Source organism: Bufo bufo, chromosome 6 (genome assembly GCF_905171765.1).
Source record: "Bufo bufo chromosome 6, aBufBuf1.1, whole genome shotgun sequence".
NCBI lineage: Eukaryota > Metazoa > Chordata > Amphibia > Anura > Bufonidae > Bufo > Bufo bufo.
The window spans coordinates 51,231,018-51,251,789 of NC_053394.1; the positions used below are offsets into that span (position 1 = coordinate 51,231,018).

At 46.1% G+C, this 20,772-nt stretch overlaps 1 protein-coding gene and 1 long non-coding RNA gene across 5 annotated transcripts in view; both read left to right on the top strand.

The window, feature by feature from the left end:
- Window positions 1–20,772, top strand: part of CHST15 (carbohydrate sulfotransferase 15) — a 97,316-nt gene that overhangs the window by 58,840 nt on the left and 17,704 nt on the right. For 3 of the 4 annotated variants that reach the window (XM_040436128.1, XM_040436131.1, XM_040436132.1), the window contains exons 2-3: window positions 8,250–8,773; window positions 10,442–10,781. In XM_040436128.1, the coding sequence (XP_040292062.1) occupies window positions 8,414–8,773; window positions 10,442–10,781 (700 nt within the window). In that variant the 5' untranslated portion in view covers window positions 8,250–8,413. Of the gene's footprint in view, window positions 1–4,019; window positions 4,054–8,249; window positions 8,774–10,441; window positions 10,782–20,772 lie in introns of those variants that run through there. The other variant, XM_040436129.1, reaches the window with a different exon arrangement.
- Window positions 11,998–20,076, top strand: LOC121004061. Its single transcript, XR_005779652.1, has 3 exons — window positions 11,998–12,518; window positions 17,179–17,180; window positions 19,978–20,076. It is a non-coding gene; the product is annotated as an uncharacterized LOC121004061 (long non-coding RNA).

Here is a 20,772-nt window from a genome sequence, read left to right on the forward strand (position 1 = left end):
CAGCACTTTATGGACTTCTGTTTAGTTGAACATTATATACCTTAACATGCTCCCAATGATGATGGATTTGAATTACAATACCTGCACCGATGATATGTCCGTCCACGGACTGACAGGAGGACATGACCACAGAACCCTCTGGACCTTGATTATTGCCCAATACCTGTGTGTCCTACTCCATGTCACTTGCCTTGGCACACTTTATAAATATGTACATACAAGATGTGATCGCATTATTTATTTCATTTTTCTTTCTTTCCTTTTTTGCTGTAGTCTGATGAAGGCCAATATAGGGCCGAAACGTCATGAATTGTAAACAGCCGCACGTGTCTATTAAAAGATTCCTTTTTTGCAACGCTATTGCTGGAGTTCTTATATTATTGTTTATACGGGGTGGGAACCCGACTTCCAGCGGCAAACAGACGGCAGAGTGCCACGAAGTTTTGCCTATATAGATACCAAGAATGGGATGCCTGGTTCCCATTTCCAGCTGAGCCGTGGCTGTGCATGTACGATACTGTCCCTGGCACTGTATGGAGGGGCACATTGTCGTTGGCACTGTATGGAGGGGCACATTGTCGTTGGCACTGTATGGAGGGGCACAACGTGGCTGGCACTGTATGAATTCAGAAGTAGAGTGTTCTGAGCACTGAGCGCCCGTAAAGAATAAAGAGGCCGCAGCGATCCTCGATTGCCACCACCTCGGGGGGGTCGAGAGTTTGACCCTCACCACTCTGATTTGGTGACCACGTCGTATAAATAAATGAAAGGTCAACTTTCCTAAGGCTTCTTTTACACTACCGTATGGCTATTTCAGTGTTTTGCGGTCCGTTTTTCACGGATCCGTTCTGTTTTTTGTTTCGGTTCAGTTTTTCCGCATGGCATATACAGTATTTACATAGAACAAATTGGGCTGGGCATAACATTTTCAATTTCCGTATGCATTCCGTTTTTTTCCCCCGGCACCTCCACAACGGCACTGACAGGAGGGTGTCCCCGCCCCCAGGACAGGAAACAACGCAGGAGGACATGATTTAAAAGGCCTCCTCTCCCTTACCTATCCAGTCGTTGTTTCCTGTCCTCGGGATACACAGGAGCCGCTCCTGCCGTGTCAGGGAAATTTTCAATCTCGGCCAGCCTCGCTCTTTGTGCCCCACGCGGTGGGAGGGCTGGTGCAGGGGACTGGTTTCCCGGGGACACGTGTGCCTCCCTTTACCGTCCCTCGGAGTAAGACCTGCGTGCAGGCATCACCAGGCTTGCGATTTACCCTGAGAAGGGGAAATTGCGTGGGATTTCGTGACGTCACCAGGCGAGATTCTCCTTGGACAAGAGAATCTCGCGATAACTTCGGTACTTCCGGGGTGAGCGTGCTGTAAAAGCAGGGCTGTAATGCCGGCATTTGTGAAGTGAAGCCGGACATCCAGCCCACGCTCACCGCTCACAAGGGCCATGCTCGCTCCAGTGGATGACCCTTCTAGGAGATCTGGTGATCCCGCTGCCTCTGCCCCCAGCCCGGTAAGCCTTGATGATTTTTCTAACCTCCTATTACTGCCTGTTGTTAATTAGCACTGTCTGGGCATGATTATGGGAAATTTTTCACTCTGGTGAGGTGGTGGCTAAACCAAGTGTTGGCTTCATGGTCCTATTGCCCTCTATTTTTTCTTTTAGAGCACTGAGACCATGACTTCAAAGCCAGCCAGTGGGGAAGCAAGACGCAGAAAATGCGCCATTTGCAGAAAATCCTTGTGCCAGAAATGCACAGAAAAGGTAGTTTCTGAGGAGTCGCCCTCCTTCCTTGAGTCCCTAAGAACGATTATTAAGGAGGAGGTGAATACGGCTGTGGACTTAAAAATTGCTTCCCAATCTCCACGACCATCCACATCCCAAAGATCGCATACCTCTGACTTACCTTTTGATCTTGACGAGGGAGAGTTGATTTCGGAATCCGACTCAGCCTCGTCTGATGAGGGCTCAGGCAGGCCCTTATTTCTCCCAGAAGAAGCTGACGGTCTCCTAAAAACCATCCGTGCAACTATGCACATTGAGGATGTTAAAGAGTCTCATTCAGTACAAGACCATATGTTTCAGGGTCTGGGAGAAAGACGTAGAAGAGTATTTCCAATCCACAATAATATAAAGTCTCTAATATCAAAAGAGTGGAAAGACCCGGAAAAAAGAACGACAGCACCAACTCTTTTAAAAGGAAATACCCCTTTTGAAGAGTCCGAGACGTATTTATGGGGCAAAACACCTAAAATAGATGCACCTGTTGCCCACCTCAACAAGCAGGGCGGAACCAGAAGCTGCTCCTTAGCAGCCGTAGCTCGCGATATATTTTTCTGGGCCAAGAGAAAACTTCTGTCCTTATCCGCAATGTCAAAGGAGAACAAAATTTGGTAGCTGATTTCCTCAGTCGAACAACCTTGAGGGAAGGGGAATGGTCTCTAAAACCCCAGATCTTCCACAATATTTGCGAAAAGTGGCGAACAGATCTAAGTCCGGTTTTCCCCACAAGGGACAACAGACAGACCGAAAAATTTTGCTCCCTCTCCTGGCAAGATCAGCCTCTTAGGATAGATGCCCTATCCCAACCTTGGCCAAACACCCTTCTTTATGCGTTTCCTCCTTTCAGTCTGATAGCGAGGACGCTTATGAAAATACAGGAGGAACGGTGTCAAGTGATCTTCATTACACCATTTTGGCCAAGGAGGGCCTGGTTTCCCCTGCTCCTCAAACTATCTGCAGGACTGTTCTGGACCTTGCCACAGATCCCGGACCTTCTCCATCAGGGTCCGATTTATCATCCAGGACTAAAACAGCTAAACCTGACGGCCTGGAAGTTGAACGGTCAATTTAAAAAAAGAAAGGATTGTCAGATGAAGTCATTTCAACTCTTATGCTGCCCGCCACTCTAAAGGTGCAAATATCTGCCCTCAGCGCCTTCTTAGATAAAAAATTCGCTGACTGACCCCTTATTAAGCGCTTCATTAAAGGGGCCACAAGAAAGTTACCTACTGTCCGTTCCATAATCCCACCATGGGATCTAAACTTGGTCCTCTCAGTATTGATGGAACATCCGTTTGAACCAGTGGACAATATTTCCTTAAAGCTACTAACCTACAAAGCTGTTTTCTTAGTAGCAATAACCACTGCAAGAAGGATCGGAGAAATACAAGCTTTTTCCTGTAGACCTCCTTACCTAACCGACCGTATAATCCTAAGGCATTGCCCTTCGTTCCTTCCCAGATTTCACTGTGACCAGGAAATCTCTTTGCCTTCATTTTGTCCACAACCGACTACCGAAAAGGAGAAGAACTTCCACAACCTGGATGTTAGGAGGACTGTGTTGGCTTATCTAAAAGCCAGAGTCCTTCAGACCAATTATTTCCTCAGTATCAAGGGGCCAACAAGGGAAACTGGGCCAGCAAGTCATCTATATCAAGATGGATTAGAGAGGTCATTGCAACAACTTTACATTAAGAAGGATCTCCTTCCGCCTACAGGAATAAGGGCTCACTTTTTACAAGAGCCGTGTCATCCTCTTGGGCAGAGGCGGCCTTGGTCTCCTTAGACCAGATCTGCAAAGCGGCCACATGGGCAAGCCCTATGACCTTCTACAACCATTATAGACTTGATATTCAAAAAAATCAAGACTTATCCTTTGGTCGCAGAATTCTTGCTGCTGTTGTCCCTCCCTAAAAGATTACTCTGTTAATCCTCCTGTCAGTGCCGTTGTGGAGGTGCCGGGGAAAAGTAGAAATTACTTATCGGTAATTGGTTTTTCCAATAACCTCCACAAGAGTTTTTTCCCTCCCTTGTGGATTCATATTATATGATATTACTTATATCATGTTTTCTTTGTGAAATTATGTAATTTGATATTTAATACAATTTTTCCTTTTTGCATCAATTCCGAGTACTCTCTTACTGACTGGATAGGTAAGGGGGAGGAGGCCTCTTAAATCATGTGCTCCTGCGTTCTTTCCTGACCTGGGGGCGGGGACACCCTCCTGTCAGTGCCGTTGTGGAGGTTATTGGAAAAACCAATTACCGGTAAGGCTACTTTCACACTTGCGTTCGGGGCTCCGCTTATGAGCTCCGTTTGAAGGCTCTCACAAGCGGCTCCGAACTGATCCGTCCAGCCCTAATGCATTCTGAGTGGATGCGGATCCGCTCAGAATGCATCAGTCTGGCACCGTTTGTCCTCCGCTCCGCTCAGCAGGCGGACCCCTGAACGCAGCTTGCAGCGTTCGGGTGTCCGCCTGGCCGTGGTGAGGCAAACGGATCCGTCCAGACTTACAATGTAAGTCAATGGGGACGGATCCGTTTGAAGTTGACACAATATGGCTCAATTTTCAAACGGATCCGTCCCCCATTGACTTTCAATGTAAAGTCAAAACGGATCCGTTTGCATTATCATGAACAAAAAAAAAAAAATTATTATTTTTTTTGTTCATGGTAATGCAAACGGATCCGTTCTGAACGGATCTAAGCGTTTGCATTATAGGTGCGGATCCGTCTGTGCAGATACCAGACGGATCCGCACCTAACGCAGGTGTGAAAGTAGCCTAAGTAATTTCTACTTTTGCGGACCCATTGACATTAATGGAGCCACGGAACGTGATTTGCGGCCAAATATATGACATGTTCTATCTTTGCACGGAACGGAGATACGGAACACCTGAATGCATACGGAGTATACGGAACGCAAAAAACGGCCCGCAAAACGAAAAAACAAAAACAAACTGTAGTGTGAAAGAGGCCTAAATGTTTCAGTTCCTCACCATTGTCAAGATATTTGTTTGCCGTCAGTGAATGAGAACATTCTGAACTAAATACATGAACTTCACCAACCGCTGGTAGTCTGCTACAGTGTATCAGTCCGGAGTCCAGCCTGTTTAGCTCACAGACCAGTGGTAGACACCTCTGAGAGCAGGACTGCATAAGGTAATGAAAACAACTGACAGCAAGTGAATATCTTGAAATTTATGAGGAATTGGCGTGCAAATTATATTTTAAAAGTTGAACTTTTTTTATTTATTTAGATACTAGTTAATTAGTTACGTAAAACCAGAAGCCCTTTTAAAGAAATTCTTTAGAGAATTTCAATTAGTATGTGGTCAGTGGGGGTCTGACTCCCTGCCTGTGACATCACATTCACCGGTCACATGGTCTGCAGCTCCGTCCTATTCAAGTGAATGGGGCTAAACTGCAATACCAGGCAAAGCCACTATCCAATGGATGGCGCTGTTTCCTGGGGCGTTTTATTCCCTGTGCACCAATCTACAGGTGAGGCTTTGTGGGGCAGATGATAGATTGTATCCTACTGGACTTAAGGGTACTTTCACACTAGTGTTAAAGTTTTCCGGTATTGAGTTCCGTCACAGGCGCTCAATACCGGAAAAAAACTGATCATTTTATCCTAATGCATTCTGAATAGAGAGAAATCCGTTCAGTATGCATCAGGATGTCTTCAGTTCAGTCACTCTTTCGGTATTTGGCCAGAGAAAATACTGCAGCATGCTGCAGTATTTTCTCCGTCCAAAATTCCGGAACACTTGCCGGAATGCCGGATCTGGCATTATTTTCCATTGAAATGCATTAATGCCGGATCCGGCACCAAGTGTTCCGGCAAAACGGATCCGGTTTTCCGGTCTGCTCATGTGCAGACCTTTAAAAATGCAAAAAAATTACACCGGAGAGATGGATCTAGTGTTTCAATGCATTTGTTAGATAGTTCCGCATCCTGATCTGTCTACAAATGCTATCCGTTTGCACACAGATTTCCGGATCCGGCAGGCAGTTCCGGCAATGGAACTGTCTGCCGGATCTTCACAACGCAAGTGTGAAAGTACCCTTACATACTATGGACACCTTAAAAAAAATGTTACTGCATTTTATTCATTTTGGGATAAAAATCTTTTTTTCAATTTCAGTGTAGCTGCATACCAAATCCGTCAGGGAGCTACTCTGAGGGCTCGATGTGTGGACCTTATCTCTGAACTTCTGGCAGCTCATAAAGACTCGATACAGGCTAAATTCTTATCAAACTGATAAGAATATGACTTTTTAGGGTACTTTCAAACTTGCGTTGTTTGATTCCGGCAGGCAGTTCCGTTGCCTGAACTGCCTGCCTGATCAGTCTGAAAAATGCCTGATCAGACAGAAAAATGCATTGCAATACCGGATCAGTTTTTTCCGGTGTCATCAGGCAAAACTGATCCGGTATTTATTTTTTTTCTCATTTTTAAAGGTATGCGCAGGCCGGAAGGACTGATCTGGCATTCCGGTATTTTTCCGGCACTAATACATTCCTATGGAAAAAAATGCTGGATCCGGCATTCAGGCATGCTACGGTTTTCTCTTTTGCCTGATCAGTCAAAATGACTGAACTGAAGACATCCTGATGGATCCTGAACGGATTAGGGCTCTTTCACACTTGCGTTGTTGTGTTCCGGCATAGAGTTCCGTCGTCGGGGCTCTATGCCGGAAGAATCCTGATCAGTTTTATCCTAATGCATTCTGAATGGAGAGAAATCCGTTCAGGATGCATCAGGATGTCTTCAGTTCCAGACCGGAACGTTTTTTGGCCGGAGAAAATACCGCAGCATGCTGCGCTTTTTGCTCCGGCCAAAAATCCTGAACACTTGCCGCAAGGCCGGATCTGAAATTAATGCCCATTGAAAGGCATTAATCCGGATCCGGCCTTAAGCTAAACGTCGTTTCGGCGCATTGCCGGATCCGACGTTTAGCTTTTTCTGAATGGTTACCATGGCTGCCAAGACGCTAAAGTCCTGGCAGCCATGGTAAAGTGTAGCGGGGAGCGGGGGAGCAGTATACTTACCGTCCGTGCGGCTCCCCGGGCGCTTCAGAGTGACGTCAGGGCGCCCCACGCGCATGGATGACGTGATCGCATGGACACGTCATCCATGCGCATGGGGCACCCTGACGTCATTCTGGAGCGCCCCGGGAGCCGCACAGACGGTAAGTATACTGCTCCCCCACTCCCCACTACTACTATGGCAACCAGGACTTTAATAGCGTCCTGGCTGCCATAGTAACACTGAACGCATTTTGAAGACTGATCCGTCTTCAAATGCTTTCAGTTCACTTGCGTTTTTCCGGATCCGGCGTGTAATTCCGGCAAATGGAGTGCACGCTGGATCCGGACAACGCAAGTGTGAAAGAGCCCTAACTCTCCATTCAGAATGCATGGGGATATGCCTGATCAGTTCTTTTCCGGTATAGAGCCCCTGTGACGGAACTCTATGCCGGAAAAGAAAAACGCTAATGTGAAAGTAGCCTTAAAGGGGTTTTCCGGGATTTTTTTAACTGATGAACTTTCCTCTGGATAGGTTATCAGTATCTGATCTGTGAGGGTCTGACACCCAGGATCCCCGCCGATCAGCTTTTTTAGAAGGCACCGGTCCTCGTATTCGCGCCGCAGCCTTCTCTCAGCTCACTAAGCACAGTGCCGTACATTGTACAGCGGCTGTGCTTGGTATCACAGCTCAGCCCTATTCACTTCAATGAGGCTGGGCTGCACCTAGGCCAGTGATGGCTAACCTCCGGCAATCCAGCTGTGGTGAAATTACAACTCCCAGCATGCTCCATTCATTTCTGTGGAGTTCTGAGAACAGCCAAGCAAGTGTGCATCTTGGGAGTTGTAGTTTTACCACTGCTGGAGTGCCAGAGGTTGGCCATCACAGTCCTAGGCCATGTGACCAATGAACGTGACGTCACTTGACTAGACATAGCTGCGAGAAGGCCGCGGCAGTACTGCGAGCTCCAGTGCCTTCTCCAGCAGCTGATTGGTGGGAGTCCCGAGTGTAGGGGCCCCCACGGACAGTTAGATAATCCTGGAAAACCATTATAAATGGCTGTTTATGAGCTGTCGGGAGTTTGACGATAAAGTCCACATATTAAGCCGTCAGAGCAGCTCCCTGAAGGATTCGCTGTAAAGCAGAAAGCAATAGTCTGCAGATACACTGGAGGATGAGGCTCTAGAATAAAAAACATTGAAAAATGTTGATTAAGACTAATTACCCTAAATGCAAGATAAACAAAAATTTTCCATTTGTCCTTAACTTTTGAAGCACATTAGTCACATTATAGGGTATTTGTAATCCTGGTCATTTATTACTACATAACAATAACATCCTTCTTGGAATTGAGGAAGTGGTGCTGGGTTGGTCCATGTCCAAGTGTTTCCACATGCCTGACCACTGCTTTTTCGTTTCTACTTGTAGGGCGTTTGAGAAGAATGAGGATCTGTCGTACATCTGGTAACGCTTATAGTCCTCTGTCCATACGCTTGAAGAGACCCACCGCCTGCCGTGTCCACCGCTATGCCACGTGACCTCCAGGCAGTGACGTAGCTGTTGTGCCAAGTCCTGACTCTCCAGCCATAGGAATGCCACCGCCCAGGAGCAGCGCATGGAGCTTCGGGAAGAACGCTGGCAGGAGGACCTTGTGCAGCTTGCTTGTGGCCTTGATGATAACTGGATTGGTGGTTGCATCGTATGCACTTTCTGGAGGGAGATCAGATCTGATCCAGGTGCTTTCCGCATCCTTCTCAAGAGACTTCACTCTCGCCTCCAACCAGTCTGGTACAGAAAGACCAAAGGAGGCTTCCCAAGCCATCAAGGGGTGTGCCATAAACATCACCTACACCACCTCAAACCTGGAGACTTCCTATCTGGATAAAGGAGAGATTCATCTAACATCACGGCGGATTCCCACTATAGCGGAACTGGAGCAGTATGAGCCTCATGTAAGTGGGGAGTCCTCCGGCCTGAGTTGCTACAAAATGCTCCACTGCCAGACATCCCACGTAAGCCAGCGGAGCGCTCGCCGCGATGTGTTCATTAACTCCATCAGGGGAGCGCTGCGAACATCAGTTCAATTACCGAGCGCGGTGCTCGTGAATAATGAATCCGATGAAGTGCTGAGCATTTTGTAGCCGTTGAATGGCTCGTCAGATTGTGATTATCATATTTGTGCATGAGATTAAAAACCATGATGGGACCTCCTATGGTCCTGTATGTTTCATGACCTTGGGGAGGGGAGCTGTGAATAATGTAACACAAAATATGTCCACCCGAGATCTACAAACTCTGTGCAGAAGCTGTCCCTAACGGTAGGAGAGTTTCTAAATTGTGGTAATGAGCAATGTGTGGAGTACAGTCCCATATTTTGGGGCTCTATAGTCCTCTAGGCAAGAGTAGCTACGTCAGAGTTGAGGTACAGAGGACCTGTCGGCTTTTCTGACTTAATACTGGCATTCCTTATAATAATAACAATTATTCAGGAGGAATAACAAAGGAACAGCACTTAACAGATACTTGGGGATACGGGATAGTGAGAATTTGCCAGAGACAGTCTCGTCAAATTCGGGACAGTCGGCAACATTATAGTTGTCATAAAAAGGGGTTGCACACGCATAGGTGACAACAGTCCCGCCAATTTTCAGAGACAGTCCTGGAAAATTCAGGCTGCCTCGGGCAGAAAATGGGTGGGTCTTGTGTTAAAGGGGCTGCTAAAATCGCTAGGATATGTCCCCAATGTCTGATAGATGCAGGCACCCACCTCTGGGACCTGCACCTATCCTTAGAACGGAGCCTGCAAATTGTCGGAGGGCACACAGCGTACGCGAAGCCACCCTCCATTTCTATGGAGGTGCTAAGAATAGCATTCGGCACGCTCTGTTATTTTGGGAGGTCCCTTTTAAATGAATAGGAACTACACCATGCAAGCCCGCCACCGCTCCATTCACTGTTATGGGGCTTACGGAAATGGCCGAGCCAGCGCTTGGCTATTTTCGGCACTCCCATTAAAATGATTGGAGGGTTGCCGTGCATGCTGGTGAGCCTGTCGGCACTATGCGGGCTCAGTTGTAAGTATAGGTGTGGGTCCCAGAGGTGGGATCCGACCTATCAGACATTGGGGGCATATCCTAGTGATATGACCCCAATGTTCAAGATGGAAATGACCCCTTTAACTCCTCTATCTAGAAGTGGCTTGTTCCAGCAGTTTGGGCATTCCTGTGGCAGGACTTACATGCCCTGAATTTACCACCTACATACTTTGCCAACATTGTAGTTGGGGTAAATTAAGGAGAAATACATCCTGCCCCTAGGGACGCCCCCAAACTGGTCAATTTATGGGTGTCCACATCTCCATTGAAGGGAATGGGATTGAAGTGCAGAACCACACACAACCTGTGGACAGGAGTGGCACTGTTTTTGGAAGAAAGCAGCCATGTTTTCCTAAAACTGCACAACCCCTTTAAGCTTTCTCAGTACCTAGAATAGCTAAGAAAGGAATAGAATTGTCAATGCCTTGCCAGACGAGCGGATGATTTATGCCAGACCGTCTCGTCTGTCCGCAGGGTGTAAACTTTGGATATTTTGTCATCATATTTCTTGTTCTCTACCCCTAGCTATTCTCTGTAATACCGCATCAGTTCCTCCACTTGTGCCGCAGCCCGTGCTGGTACCAGAAGTACGATGGAAATAATAACAGCGATCCCTATGGGACCAACGCCTACTCCTTGTACGCCAAGCGATTGCACAACATATTTGAGAAGATGAGACAAGGGTTCTGGTCGCGGCTTGCATTAAGAGAAGGTCGTTACTACAGGTTGCGGTGTTTGCCTCACTTTTACATTATTGGGCAGCCCAAGTGCGGCACTACTGACGTCTACGACCGCTTACGCCTCCACCCCAACGTCCAATTCTCTGTCATCAAGGAGCCGCACTGGTGGACACGGAAGCGTTTTGGTAAGATGGCGACCCATATGGATGCGAGACACCCCCCCCCCCCTTAGTGACCAGATCCAAGAGATGCTGAGGAGGGTGCCTCTTGTTCTGGTGCACCAGCCCTATTTTACGCAGCTGGCAGGTAGGGGTGTCTAAGGATGGACCCACTGCCAGCTTCAGTTTACAGAATTAATCTACATAAGGTGTTGAGTAAGGCCTCATGCGCACAACCGTGTCTGTATTGTGGTCCGCAAACCACGGATCTGCAAATTGTGGACACCTTGCGTGTGCAATCTGCATTTTTCTCACTTTCATCACTAAAAATGTCCCTAGTACGGGCAAGAACAGGACATGTTCTATAAGGAATGACATCCGTGTGCGATCCGTTTTTTTTTTGGCAAATTCACAGAAATGAATGGGTCCGTCCATGTGCAATTTACCAAAAAATCGGACACAGATGGAAAATACGGTCTTGTGCCTGAGGCTGAAGTTTGTAAATATATTGGATTACTTAGGACCCGTTCACATCTCCGTTAAGGAGATCCTGTTGCTTCACCCCTGGATCCCCATTGACTGTAATTGGGTTCGGTCGTGATTTGGCTTCGTTCCGACATAAATGCCAGGTTTCTTCCAGCATTTGTGCCGGATTAGGCAGCCCGATGTGAACGAGGCCTTGTACTGATCGTGAATTACAACTTCTATCTTAGAACACAGCTGCATTCACAAATATGCGGTTTTCAGAGCTGAAATCTCCCAGCATGTCTTGGTGCTCAGCAGCTGCACAAATTAGAGCAATCTGTTCTGTACTGTCATTACATCACGGTACTATTTACTGAAGTCTCCTTGCAGCATCAAACCCTGTGGGCGCCCCCGGCATAAGGCTGTGGCTACAACCTCCCGAATTTCTTATTGATATATCCTTGCCTAAAGTATTTTCAGCATCCCCCACATTGATGATTTTGGGTGTTTGTAAGTTCATCTAGTTTAGAGGTGCACAACTGGGGGCCATATGCGTCCTGCAGAGTCGTTCTGTGTGGCTCCCCCACCCATCAGAACGCAGACATGCTCTTCTGTAGTCTGGCAGTTCAAAAAGATAGAAAGAAGAATACAGAGTGTAGTCATTAGATTTCCTCATTTTCTGATCTCAGATCCATACACTAAGGTTAATTAACTTCCTATGAAATTGACCCATCAGTATGTTCTGCGTTGTGTTGTAGTTGGCACAGAAGGTACTGTGTGGCACGTACTGTCATAGGGTTGTACTGTGTGGCACGTACTGTCATAGGGTTGTACTGTGTGGCACGTACTGTCATAGGGTTGTACTGTGTGGCACGTACTGTCATAGGGTTGTACTGTGTGGCACGTAATGTCATAGGGTTGTACTGTGTGGCACGTAATGTCATAGGGTTGTACTGTGTGGCACGTACTGTCATAGGGTTGTACTGTGTGGCACGTACTGTCATAGGGTTGTACTGTGTGGCACGTACTGTCATAGGGTTGTACTGTGTGGCACGTAATGTCATAGGGTTGTACTGTGTGGCACGTAATGTCATAGGGTTGTACTGTGTGGCACGTACTGTCATAGGGTTGTACTGTGTGGCACGTACTGTCATAGGGTTGTACTGTGTGGCACGTACTGTCATAGGGTTGTACTGTGTGGCACGTACTGTCATAGGGTTGTACTGTGTGGCACGTACTGTCATAGGGTTGTACTGTGTGGCACGTACTGTCATAGGGTTGTACTGTGTGGCACGTACTGTCATAGGGTTGTACGGTATGGCACGTACTGTCATAGGGTTGTACTGTGTGGCACGTACTTGTTAGGACAAAACCCCCACCTCTGTGATTGTCAGGATTCCAAATTGAAGTTTTATGAGCGCTCAGAGAGAGCTGACACAGACACACTTGCTGAATCAACTGCTCTACTTTATTCCATAAATGTATACATTTTATAACAGCATAGATAACAGACAAATCTGGCACACCACCAAGGGGGTGGAAAGCGAAACTAATGATTTGATTGGTTACTCATAAAAGGCAATACTTCTGTACCATACTAACAGAATTAGTCTTTAATGGTTAAAAATTTCTAATAATTAAAAAGACTCTGCAGCATCTTATCTCAAAGTTAGTATTCGTTAGCAGCGCATCCAAACTAACAAGGAGCATAACTCTCTCTTGTATGTCAGACTCTGATAAGGAAGCGAGGGGGCTACTACCTTGGCCTTGCAGCTAGGAGCATTTGATTTATATACACAGACTCCCTACATCCTGCCAGTTGGTTCATTAATTTTTCCACATATGTACAAGATGGAGAACATGTTTATGCAAAATGGATTCTCATCCCTAACAATTCCCCTTTTTTGAGATATCTTGGAACTGAAATCTTAACCCAGAGGTACTTCAGGTGGGATAAGTCCAACTGCCAGCCGGAGGCCAGATTCCCTCCCAGGTATTGATGCAGTTCCCGAGACCTCTCAATAATCCTGGTAGTTTCTCCTTTTGGTACAGAACCTGTTGGTGCACATAAACATAAGCTTAATACCCGCATATACTACTATTACAATCAACACTACTTGCGTTATTGTTTGTCTTGCCACCAGGGAGCCTCCACCACCCTGCTATGGGAGAGGGACTGCAGTGGAGTTATACTTTTGATCATCAGGCCCTGGTCTTCTTTGTGAGACAAACTGCCAACAAGACATATGAATAAGTTATTTAAAAGGCAACAGGACTGTAAATACAGATCCAACAGTCTTTAATTTTACTGTCCGTGTCATTGAGTCCTCTAAACAGCACCTGGTGGTGTCGGATAAGTGCATTGTCCCAGTTATCCTTCAGTTGTTGGTACAGGGCCGTTGTTCCCAGGATTAGGGCGGCCATCAGCAGGACAATCCTGTCACAATTAGTGTGGGGGAAAAACTCCACACTAAACACAGGAGGGAAGGGGAACAGTAACTGGGCCTGGAAACTACGGAAGGAACAGGTCACCTCCTAAACAACCCTAATCTGGGCCCTAACTACCTATCAATATGAATAGACCTTGAAAGTAGGAATATTCATATGCTGTATACCTAGGCCCTTATATCCCTATAAGGCCTTGGAATGAGGTTAGGACCAGAGACAACCCATTCCTCCCCAGATGGACGAATGGAAGTATCTGTCTCAGGCCCAGATACAAACAACAGGGAATATAACAAAGACAAAACAATAAGAAAAGACAAGACTTATCTGAAAGTAGAAAACTGGCAACTCCAGAAGCACCACAGAGTACAACTGACGAGCTAGTTAGAAGGCAAGAAGAAAATCTATAAACCGCGGCTACTTATGGGAAAGGCAAATCACCAACAAGCAACACTTGAAGCAAGGGGTGTGGCATTCACCAAAACACAGACACCATAAGATCCACAGTAAACTTGTCAATTTAACCCACGAGTTGCCAGTCTCTCTGATCTCCTGGTAACTGCCATGGGAACGTCCGTGACAGTAATTCCCCCCCCCCCCTTCTATGGGTGACATCCGGGCACCCAGGACCGACCTTATCCGGGTGAGATCTATGAAAGGCATTCACTAAATTGGCATTAATGTCGGATGCCGGCACCCACATCCTCTCCTCCGGTCCATAACTTCTCCAGTGGACAAGATATTGAAGGGATCCACGGAGAACTCGAGAGTCAACTATTTTTGCAATCTCTAATTCCAAATTACTGTCCACCATGACCGGAGCAGGTGGCAAGGAAGATGGCTGTAAAGGTTCCACATATTTTTTCGACAAAGACCTATGGAACACATGAATTTTCAGGGCCTGAGGGAGCTCAAGACGAAAATCTACAGGATTAATAATGGCTGTGATCTTATATCGGCCGATTAAACCTTGGACCCAACTTCCAGGAAGTTACCTTCAACTTAATGTTTCTTGTGGACAGCCACACAAAATCATCCACACTTAGGTCCGGACCATTCATATGTTTCCTGTCAGCCACACGTTTATATTTGTTGCCTATATTTTTCAAGTTATTTAGAATTTTTCGCCATATTGATGACAATGATGATGAAAAACGTTCTTCCTCAGGGATACCAGAAGTATTAGAACCAGAAAATGTGCCAAACTGCAGGTGAATTCCATAGGCCCCCAAAAACGTAGACTCACAAGTGGACTCCTGACTACGATTGTTTATGGCAAACTCTGCCAAAGACAAAACGGAAGACCACTCCTCCTGGTTCTCAGATACAAAACATCTCAAGTAAGTCTCCAGACTCTGATTAGTGCACTCAGTGTGTCCGTTCGACTGATGATGAAAAGCCGAAGAAAAGGACAGTTGAATTCCCAGACGAGAACAGAACACCTTCCAGAATCTGGAAACAAACTGAGTCCCACGATCTGAGACCACGTCAGAGGGAATGCCATGGAGTTTCACAATGTTGTCAACAAATACCTGTGCAAGGGTTTTAGCATTAGGTAGGCCTGGTAATGCAATAAAATGTACCATTTTACTAAAGCGATCAACTACCATCAGAATAACTGTCTTTCCTGAAAAATTAGGTAGATCAGTGATAAAGTCCATGGATACATAAGTCCATGGTCTGGACAGAATGGGTAACGGAAGTAATTGGGCCTGGAAACTAGGGAAGGAACAGGTCACCTCCTAAACAACCCTAATCCGGCCCCTAACTACCTATCAATATGAATGGACCTTGAAGTTAGGAATATTCATATGCCGTATACCTAGGCCCTTATATCCCTATAAAGCCCTGGAATGAGGTTAGGACCAGAGACAACCCATTCCTCCCCAGATGGACGAATGGAAGTATCTGTCTCAGGCCCAGATACAAACAACAGGGAATATAACAAAGAAAAGACAAGACTTATCTGAAAGTAGAAAACTGGTAACTCCAGAAGCACCACAGAGTACAACCGACCAGCTAGTTAGAAGGCAGGAAGAAAATCTATAAACCGCACCTCCAAGAGTGAGAAGCGGCTACTTATGGGAAAGGCAAATCACCATCAAGCAACAACTGAAGCAAGGGGTGTGGCATTCACCAAAACACAGACACAATAAGATCCACAGTGAACTTGTCAATTTAACCCACGAGTTGCCAGTCTCTCTGATCTCCTGGTACCTGCCGGGAACATCCGTGACAGATCCTCATCCTTGGGCGTCGGAACTTTCTTGCAGTGAGAAGTGTGTATCCAGATAGGCTTTCCTTCAACCTTTATTGCTGTATGAGTAGTCAACAGGACTTGGAAAGGACCATCAAATCTGGGATCCAGGCCTTTTCTCACATGTCTTTTTATCACCACCCAGTCTCCTGGTTGCAGACGGTGTGTTCCTTCTACTAAATCTGGATCTGGAAGGGAAGCAAACACTTGTTTATGGGTGTACTCAAGCCTCTTTGTGAGGGCCCGCATGTACGGGTAGCTTGTTAGGCTATCATAGTTCATTTGCAATTGTTATGGAAAATACAATCCTATCCTGGGGGCACTTCCAAACAAAATCTCAAATGGGGATGGCCTGCATCACTTCCCTCATTACTTCTCCTGTGAAGTGGAAACCCCTGTCTGATTCAATAACTTCAGGGACACCATACCTGCACACCAGTTCACTGACTAGCTTCTTTGCATTTGCCTTTGCTACTGGGAAGGCTTCCGGCCACCCTGAAAAGAGATCAACACACAAGGACAAATTCCTATACTCCTACCTTATGCAGTTGTATATAGTCTATCTGCAGTCTCTGGAATGGGTAATGTGGCCTGGGGGTGTGCTTGCTTGGAGTCTTCACCACTTGACCGGTGAAGACTCCAAACCAAGAGGCTACTGTAGAAAACCTAGAGCAATCCACCCTGCATTAACCACACTTACCATGGCACCTTTTTTTAAGCGAGTGGGCCCCCTGAGCCATAGCTGGGTATAGAGGGCGCGGTAGACAAATTTTGTCCCCGTTTCTCTAAATTCCATGTTCATCAGATTTGGCCCCTTGTTTTGCCCAAAGTTCTTTTTCCTCAGGAGGGTCTTTTTCGAGCATTCTTTGAAATGTACTTACAGAAATGTCCTCAGGTCTCAAGGCTCTCACCGGGGTGGCGTCAGCATTTAGTGGCTGGAGTGCAGCTTGTTTGGCTGCCTTGTCTGCTCGTTCATTGCCACCGTGGTACATCTTGTATGAGCCTTTACCTTAATAATAGCGACCTCCTCTGGTAATAACAGAGAGTTCATAAGCTCAAGTACAGAGTCTTTATCTTTAATTGGCTGGCCTGCTGATGTTAGAAAGTCTCTAGCCTGCCATATAGGTCCATAGTCATGTGCAATACCAAAAGCATACCTTGAGTCCTGTAGATGTTCACCTTCTTCCCCTTGGCCGATTTACACGCCTCAGTGATTGCCTTCAGCTCCGCCTCTTGCGCTGACATGTGAGGTGGCAGTGGTTCAGCTATCCCTACCTCATATTGTGTGACCACTGCATATCCAGTGTGGAACCGGCCGTCCTCTCCCATCAACCTGCTTTCATCTACAAAATACTCAAAATCAGGGTTATCAAGGGGTTTTCATATACATGATTAAATCCTGACGTTTCTTGTTGCATTAATTGTACACAGTCATTGGGTTCATATTCCATCATGTTATTTAGGAGGCTGCTTGTACAGTCTATGCCCCCTTCCCCCATTTCTGAATCTGTGATTGGTAACAAAGTAGCAGGATTCAGAGTAGTACATCTTTTGAAAGAAATGTTAGCTGCATGAGGAGTGCACATTGGAGTCTGAGTTGCTTGGCCATAGAAATATGCTTAGGTTGATCCTGTGTTTACTTTGCCCTGTATGTCATGAGGTGTTTGTACAATCACTGGGTAGTCCAACACAATTTCAGAGGCTTTTTCTATCATTGCCTGCACTGGCGCTACCACCCTGACACAAAAAGGGGCACCTCTGGCGACAGGATCTAATCTGGCTGAAAAGTACGCCGCTGGCGTCAGTACAGCCGTGCTGTGACCCTGCATTTCTGAACAGAACAGGTTAAATTCCTCATCATATTTTGGAATACCCAGGGCTGGGGCCGAGGTTATGCACAGCTTCAATGTATGGAAATTTGTACTGCCTCTTCTGTAAGGTGAAATGGATCAGATGACAGACAATCATACAGAGGCTGCATTAACATGGAGGCATGTCTAATCCAGGGGCGACACCAGCCCCAAAAACACCTGTAGGCTTTGTGCTCCTTTGGGCACTTGTATCCTTTCAACAGCCTCCTTTCTTTCTGGGGTTAGGTGGCGAGCTCCATGGGAGAGACAGTGTCCTAGAAATACAACCTTGTTTTTACAAAACTGCAGCTTCTGCTTTGAGGCTTTACACCCGTTCTGATGTAGGAAAATTAAGAGATATAGTTGCATCACAGCAAGTCTCACTGTCTTCAGCACACGAAAAGCATCAATTTGACTGGCCACTGCTATCTCCTGGGCATGGCTGAGGGGGTACTGCTTCACTTGAGGGGGCTGACATCCTGGCTTGAGTTGCAGTGACTGGAGACACGGGGAGTTTCCTATGTCTGTTTTTGATGTTGCCCATAAATCCTTCGGTACCACCTCAAGAACGGCCTGGTCTACAAGGGTTAACTGATGGTTCAATCTCAGGCAAGGCTAATGGCGCTATTAAGGGACATAATACTTCCTCTGGGGCCCCAAAATCTACACGGGTAGTGCCATCGGGGTAAAAGTGTATGTGGGCTCCCAGTGCTTGCAAAACATCAGTCCCTAAAAGAGGTTCTGGCAGGTTTTCTTTAACTAACAATTAGGTAACAACTGTACCGTCTTTTATCTTTAGTTTAACTGGCTCAGATTCACAGACAAAAACTGTTTCTCCTGTAAATCCCACAGCCTGTACATAACAAGGGGTTAACTGATGAGGCTGCAAGAAACTCTGGTCTACTGCTGTTTTGGCTGCCCCCGTGTCAACCAGGAATGGTACTGCCTTTTTGTTGCCTATGGATACGGGTACATGAAGTTGAGGGCCCTTTTCTTCACTTTTTGCGAGCATTACGGGGTTGCCTATTTCCTAGCAGAGAGTAAAAATGGCAGTGGAGGTCTGTTGATCTCCACTGTCAGTATCCTTGGGCGCTTCCCGTTGCCGACGCAGAGGTATGGTCCCCATGGTCTGTCTCGGTCCAATCCCTGGATTTGGGTCTGGATCACAAGGCAGTTTAACACCCCAAATCTTAAATTACATAATTTGCCGGCTGGGCTTCCCCGGAGGTCCTCCTCCCTCGGATAGTCCTTCTGGTTCACCTAGTCAGGACTTACGAACAGACCACTTTGGGGACCCACCAGGTCTATAATAACCTCAACACGAGGTGTCCTTTTAAAAAAAAAAAAATAATAATAATTTCCTCCTTTCTTTATCAGTACATACAATACTATAGTGACTACCTCTCCTCTCCATCCTTCAGTTTCAACCTCACAAGCTATGTACTTTTATCCATATATCAACCACTTCTTCACATCCATGATCCTTTATCAAACCACAATGTGTCCTACTGAATTTTTTCCAGACATCGAGGTTAAGATTCCCATACTTCATCCCTGCCTTCTCAAACACTCTGTCCACATTCTTCAGACCTTCACCAATATTTTGGCTGTCTTATAACTTTCGGGTGTACTGAAATTATTCTCCATTGCTCTTCAACTGTACCAGAACAACTATAGAAAGTAAAAAAAATTCTGAAACGTCTGTTTTCCCTCAGTTTCCCCAGAGCTTCCTCACTATATTCACCTAGTGTACTCTGTACTGAGCTTTATTATACAAATCAAGTCTACAAACCGGACATCGGAGTCCAAGGACTTTGATTTCCCTTTCTATAATGTTCTGCAATTTTCCAAACACAGTAAAGAACAAACAAAACGTATACCGTGACTCCTAAAGCCAGACCAAAAACATCCCAATCAAAGTTACTCATGATCAGAAACTAAACCCAACAATCATAAGTATTTTCAACTTTCAAGGTTCGTTATCAATATGAACTCGACTGTAAAAGGACTTTTATACATACGTTCCTTAAACAATCCCTTGAGCCAGACAACCGGTCAGGGAGGCACAGATATAATGTAAGATAAAGTCTCTCTTACCTTGCAGCGCTGTCTGTTATATCTGTCCGTCCCAGTTCCGATTATCCAAGTTGTCAGGAGATCAATGAAGTGTCCTTTAGTCGAGCCCCTCGTTGAGGCGCCAATTTAGTTAGGGCAAAACCCCCACCTCTATGATTGTCAGGATTCCAAATTGAAGTTTTATGAGCGCTCAGAGAGAGCTGACACAGACACACTTGCTGAATCAACTGCTCTACTTTTATTCCATAAATGTATACATTTTATAACAGTATAGATAAGCGACAAATCTGGCACACCACCAAGGGGGTGGAAAGCGAAACTAATGATTTGATTGGTTACTCATAAAAGGAAATACTTCTGTACCATACTAACAGAATTAGTCTTTAATGGTTAAAAACTTCTAATAATTAAAAAGACTCTGCAGCATCTTATCTCAAAGTTAGTATTCGTTAGCAGCGCATCCAAACTAACAAGGAGCATAACTCTCTCTTGTATGTCAGACTCTGATAAGGAAGAGAGGGGGCTACTACCTTGGCCTTGCAGCTAGGAGCATTTGATTTATATACACACAGACTCCCTACATCCTGCCAGCTGGTTCATTCATTTTTCCACATATGTAAAAGATGGAGAACATATTCATGCAAAATGGATTCTCATCGCTCACATACTGTCATAGGGTTGTACGGTGTGCCACGTACTGTCATAGGGTTGTACGGTGTGGCACGTACTGTCATAGGGTTGTACGGTGTGGCACGTACTGTCATAGGGTTGTACTGTGTGCCACATACTGTCATAGGGTTGTACTGTGTGCCACGTACTGTCATAGGGTTGTACTGTCTGGCGCGTACTGTCATTGGGTTGTACGGTGTGGCGCGTACTGTCATTGGGTTGTACTGTGTGGCACGTACTGTCATAGGGTTGTACG